The 6,459-nt window shown below is 35.7% G+C and overlaps 1 protein-coding gene across 1 annotated transcript in view; it reads left to right on the top strand.

The window, feature by feature from the left end:
* LEPR (leptin receptor) overlaps nucleotides 1-6,459 on the top strand; it is a 116,170-nt gene that overhangs the window by 17,954 nt on the left and 91,757 nt on the right. The window contains exons 2-3 of the mRNA XM_006862501.1: nucleotides 1,437-1,757; nucleotides 3,830-3,956. Of these exons, the coding sequence (XP_006862563.1) occupies nucleotides 1,437-1,757; nucleotides 3,830-3,956 (448 nt within the window). The remainder of the gene's footprint in view (nucleotides 1-1,436; nucleotides 1,758-3,829; nucleotides 3,957-6,459) is intronic.

Genomic DNA, 6,459 nt, shown 5'->3' with positions numbered 1-6,459 from the left:
TAAAGTTCTCTCATGTAAACTATCATATAATTCACAATAAAACATTAAAAAAAAAATTTACAGTCTTGGAAACCCTGTGCAGGGTCGATATGAGTCAGAACCAACTCCACGGTATTTAGCAACAACAACAACAACAACCTATGCTTATGTATGTAATAGCTCAAAAAGGGAACAAATCTTTACAGTGAGGATCACTCCCATCCCCTAGGTACACAGTATTGACAAGGATGGGCAACTTAGACATTGGCTACCCAAAATGGGGGAAGGGGGGCGGGCGGGGAAGGAGCTACAAAGGCAAGAAGTGACTGGCTTACAAGCTTTTAAGAGGGCATCCAGTTCCAGACAGGGTGGGGGAAGGTAGAATCACCACTGAATGATTTACAATCTGTTGAGACTTGGCAGGCAAAAAGGAAATGGGGATAAGACTCCTGTGGTACATTAGTGAATAATTGCCATCAGGACTGACTGTGAGGGTAGGAAATATAGAGGTAGATGTTTCTTGACAAAAGGAGGAGAATGATTGATTTTGCAGCCCAGGAGTGGAGGTCCCTGGGGCCATCAAGTGAGAAGAGTGGAGAGCAAGACCCTACCCAGAGAGGCAGTGATGCCAACGATGGAGACAGAGACGATGCCGTGGAAGATGGAGCGGTTAGGGACACTGGACTCAGGGAGGGAGAAGGGCTGTGTGCTGGCGGCCCAGGGGCAGTCCTGTGTGGTGTATGCTTTGGTTATTTGATGATGCATGGAGGGGATTGTAATCATTGCAATGAAACGAAGTATGATAGGATGAGTGTAAAGCTGATATTCTCCCATGTAAATCTTACAATTAAAATGTAAAAAACAACAACATAGGATGAATGTAAAGCTGACATTCTCCCATGTAAACTATCACCCAATTCACAATAAAAACTTTAAAAAAGAAAATAAAGAGAAGCATTAAAACAGTACTTTAAATCTTTATATAGTTATTTATTCTGATATTTCTCCTTTATCTTGGAAGTTAGTTACAATAATTACATTTAGAAAAGCAAAATAAAACAACTATCATTTACATTCATTAAAATGCAAATGTAAGATATTACATTGATGGGGGAAAAGTGTGAATTTTCAAGAAGGGATCCCAGACACTGAAGTTATTTCTACAAATAAATGTACCCTTTTAAGTATAACACCTTGTGAAGTGGAAGCATAGAGCTAGGCATTAGGCACTGACTGAGCACTTAGAAAGTTAAATAATTATTACTAAGTACAGCACGGTTTAATCTCAGATAATTCCCATTTATATCTTGGCTAACATGACTAAATGTTTTTCTATGTGCCTTTTAACGTGTTAACAATTTATGCAATGACTGCTTGTAACTTGGCCAGTTATTTCCCATTATATCTAGTCAAAATGAGTAACTATTTCTTCATGTGTCTTTTAAATATTTTAACAGAGTTTTTCTATGTGATAACTGCATTTAATGTGGCATATCCAATTACTCCCTGGAAATTTAAGTTGTCTTGCATGCCACCAAACACAACCTATGACTTCCTCTTACCTGCTGGAAAGTTAAAGAACACTTCGAAATTGAATGGAAATTACGAGACAATTGTTGAAGCTAAATCTAATTCAAGTGCTATCTACTTTTCTAACTTACCATCCAAAACAACTTTCCATTGTTGTTTTTGGAGCGAGCAAGATAAAAACTGTTCTATACAAGCAGATGGGAAGACATTTGCTTCAAGAGTAAATTCTTTAGTTTTTCAACAAATAGGTACGTATTTAATGTTTCAAGCACTATTTGTTATTTTAATTGTATACAAAAAGAGTTATATTTTTCAAAACCTGCATAAAATAGATGTCTTAGGGATGTGATTCTTAACATATATAATTATTTTATATTAATAATACAAGCTGGATCTGTCATGTAATGAGATCAAACTCACAAATAAGCCTAGCATTATTTTATATCCTAATTCTTTTTTTAAAAATCTATAAAAGGAACACTTTTCTCCTAAGTGCATTCCCTGTAATTGAATTTTGCTTGGAAATATAAAAAGCACATCTTACTTCTGTCAAATGGATAAAATATCAAATGACTATTCTGTTGAGTTATTTACATTTTAAAGCATTTATAAATAATGGCATATGTTCAAGCAAGGAATCTCTTGGTAAACATATATCCATTTTTATTCAAGGGGATTTTGTTTGTTAAGAATAGTGCACATGGAATGTAGCTTATAATTCTGCATCTGGAAATCTACACATCAAAATTATTTCCAAGTCTTACTGGAAAAGCTATCCAGTACTGTCAATTGAATCAGGCATTTAAGAGACCTAACTCTACATACATAAGAGTAGGTAGAGTTTACAGGGTTTTTCAATCTTAGTACTATTGTCATTTGGACTAGATAATTCTTGGTTGTAGGAGCTGTCTTAGGATTCTTAGCAGTAGCCCCGGCCTCTACCACTAGATATTAGTAACACTCATACTAGTTAGTAACACTAGTTTGACAATCAAAACATATGCCCAAGACATTGCCAGATGTCCCCTGGAGGGCAAAATCACCCTCAATTTAGCACCATTAATTAGATGAAAGAAACATGCTAGTATGTCTTAAGCCATTTAGGAATAAGCATGAAGCACAACTTTGTAAAATTCAGACTTGAACCACGTTGATAGTTGTAATTCCCAGTGTCTCTTGTTGACTCCATACCTATTTAATTTGAATTCAAATAAAGTAGTATTTTAACTTGTCAGGGAAGTTAGCCAATTCAGTAATTATTCAATATTGTAAGAAGGAACTGGCGCACTGGTAGTGTAGTGAGTTACTAGTTGGGCTGTTAACTGCAGAATGGGTGGTTCGAATCCACCAGCCACTTTGAGAAGAAAGGTTAGGATTCTGCTCTGTAGAGATATATAGTCTCAGAATTCCTATCCTGTGTCATTGTTATTAGCTGGAACTGACTCCAACAACACCACAAAAAGAGTGAACTGGAGATGTCAAGATGCTTGTGATGAAACTTCAAAAGGCCAATTTTGTTAGTCCTTTCTTTAATTATCAAAGGGGTGCATGTAGCCATGATACCATGCATTTTAATTTTCATATAAATAAAGGCTACCAACTAGTTAATTCTAAGATTCACAACTAAAATTACTTGAAGTAGGGTTTTCAGAGGATTAAAATTTACTTTTCCCCCAAGTGTGCTGTTTACAAAGTCTGTTTTTACTGTTCTTGTTTTTTAAATGTCAAATCACCAATAGCTTATCTTCATCATTATTAGTGTTACAGTGTGTTATGAAACTAGTTCAGTTTTTTAGTGTGCAATGAAATATGAAATGTACCTCTTTCCTGTATTGTATTTGGGGCCTATTATATTACAACAACATGAATTTAAGGCATGCATCAGAGTTCAATGTGAATTCACAGTGCCTTTATTGATAAAGCAGACATAAATATCTTTCTAAATGTTCTTGAACTTTGATATATATGATGTTCTTTTACTTTTGTTAGAAAGTGGGAATGAACTGCAATAGGTGAGATTTAAGGGTTTTTTTTCTCCTGCTTAAGTGGTTCAAGATTAAAAAAAAAAAAAAGTTTAAGAGCAAATAACAGAGTTCAATTTTTTTTTTTTTTTTTTTTTTTTAACTGTACAAGGAAACTGGGGTCTAAAGAGACGAAATGACTTGGAAAAACTCATACCAGTAGCTAGAGGCTGCTCTTTTTCTCTCAGAATGGGCAGTGAAAGTAGTATCAGAACACTGGTAAATTTAATTTAGCTCTTCTCTTTCACTGAGTTGTTCAGAATGTTTTTCAGATTTAATGTAGTTTATTTTTAATTCAGGTGCAAACTGGAACATACAGTGCTGGATGAAATGGGACTTGAAATTATTCATCTGTTATATAGAGTCATCACTTAAGAAGCCTTTCAAGAAGGATTTTGACCTTAAGGTCCGTCTTCTATATGTTCTGTAAGTACCAAAGAAATTAATTTGGTTCTTTCTAATATACAAAGGTTTTTTTTTAAATGCCAGGACTTCCATATACAAAAGTGAATTCTCAGATTATTTTCCATCCTTACATTTTGTTTATTTCTATGGACTCTCTAGGGAGCAGTTGGTGAATTATTTTTTATATGAACATTCTTTTCCATTAGGTTTCTTCTGTTTTCAGACTGTTGATATAGGTAGCAGGATATTACAAATATGGGTGTGCATTGATTCTGAAATAACTGGGAATTCAACCCAGGACCCTAGATATTTGAGTAGAAAAGAAAAAAAAAATTCTTTTTCAGGTAGATCTCTTCTCCACACACTTACTTTTATTGCCTTAAAATTAGATGCTTAGTAGATACTTAAAATTTATTTGAGGCAGACAGAGAGACTTGGTGGTGGTTTCAAACAGTCATACATTTATAATTTTAACAGCTAGTTACATCATTCACTAGTGTCCCTGGATGGCAAAGATGGGTAAGTGTTCATCTCCTAACTTAAAGATTGTCGGTTTGAACACATCCAGAGGTAGTTTGGAAGAACAACCTATTTACTTCCAGAAGGGCACAGCTTTGAAAATCCTATGGAGTCTAATTCGACTCTGGAACACACAGAATCACCATGAGTCAGAATGAACTTCAAGGCAACTGGTTTGGTTTTGGTTTTAATATATAATATATAATTCTAGTTTTCTATAACTCATGATTAGAAACTTAATTTTCTCATTTGTTCTTTCTTTTTTTATTTATTCTTAAGGAGAAAGAGACTTATTTCTTTCAGTTCTGCAGTTGAGATCTTACCAGGTGAGGGGCAGTGTGCTATAAAATGCCCATATAAAGATGGATAGTTGTGATCTCTGCCCTTGACATGCTCACAGGCTAATGGCTGGGACAGATAAATACAGTTTCTGTTAGTGAAATGTATTTGGTAGGCACACAAAATTATGGTAGCATATGATGTTACGGGAGGTTAGATGGGGATAGCAAGCCCAGTTGGAGAGGAAAAAAAGTAGAAAGGAGAGGTTGACTTGAGTCTTTTAAAAAAAAGCAAAGCTAATGTTATGCCAAGAAATGGATTAGCACCCTTTAGGAACTTGTTAGTTGACTTCTCCAGTGCTATCCCAGGATTAGTGAATCCAAAATTCTGGGGATGAGACAGTCCATCTGTGTTTAGCTACAACATCTGCCTCATTGTCTCTCAGAGAGCTTCAGTGAAGGTGTCATCCAGGGCTCTTCAAAGGTTAGTTGTGGGACTAACTAACCTTTTCAAAGGTTGTTGGCTTTTTGACCAAGGGCCTCATTTCTCACTTACTGTTGGGTGGAAGGCTCTTTGTTTCTTGCTACATTGATCTCTCCATAGGGCAGCTCACAACATGGCAATTGAGCTCAGAGTGAGCCAGTGAGAGAGGGAGAGAGAGAGAAAGAAACTTTTGTAACCTAGTTTTGGACGTGATATCCCATCACTTTTGTTGTATTCTATCTGTTAAGACTCAAATCATTACATTAAGCTTATACTCAAAAGGAAAAGATTACATGAGGAGAAGGAGCTATGTTAGAAGCTGCCTACCATAGTCCTCAAGTGCTCATTTCCCTCTATACTGGTTTAAAGTATATAATCTGTTTGTTTGTTTTTTTTTAATTCATGTTCACTGATGTACTTGCATGTCAAAACCTAAATTTGACTAAGTCTAGCTCTGGTAGTGTAGTGATTATGAATTGAGATGCTAATCTCATGGTCAGCAATTAGAAACCACCAGTGGTTCCATGGAAGAAAGATGAGGGCTTCTGCTCCCGTAAAGATTTATAGCCTCAGAAACCATGCACAGGCTTGTTATGTGTCTGAACTGACTCCACAGCCCATAACCACCACCATCACCACTTTTCTGCTAACTCCATACATGTAAGTAAAAGTAGAGCCCATTGACTCATCTCGCTTTAACTCTTTCAAGACTGAATTATTTTCTATTTTGAACATTTTGTTGAAACTTTGTGTTTTCAGTAATGGAAAATCTTTTGACTTAAATTAAAAAAAAAATGTTTTGAGGTAATATGGATTTTGATATAATTAGTGGGACATATGTATCCTGAAAGGTCTCTGGTGTTGGTGTTGGTGGGATGAAGCATGTTTCCTCAGATTCATGCAGTTCTATAGACCTCTACAAGATGACAGCACACCAAAAATGGGATAGAGACTTCCCACTAAATGCAGGGGGCAGAAAATATTGTTAAACTGTAGATTCTGATTCACTATATCTGGCGTGGAAAGGCAAATTCTCATCAGGGAGTCAAGCCAGAACAAACCAGTTGGAAGCTGTATTCAAAAACAGATTGCTTAGCATCAGTATTACTGAATGAGAATTCCTTAGAGAGGGTCTGGGAATTTATATTTTTGACAAGTATTCCAGATGATTCTTTTGATGAGGTTAATCTGGGACACCCACCTAGGCTTTGCATTTTTTTTTAAGTTCAATTTTTTTTTTTAA

The sequence above is a fragment of the Chrysochloris asiatica genome, unplaced genomic scaffold, assembly GCF_000296735.1.
Source record: "Chrysochloris asiatica unplaced genomic scaffold, ChrAsi1.0 scaffold00048, whole genome shotgun sequence".
NCBI classification, from domain to species: Eukaryota; Metazoa; Chordata; class Mammalia; order Afrosoricida; family Chrysochloridae; genus Chrysochloris; species Chrysochloris asiatica.
Note: the sequence above shows the minus strand (reverse complement) of the source record. Positions and strands in the feature narration are given on the sequence as shown.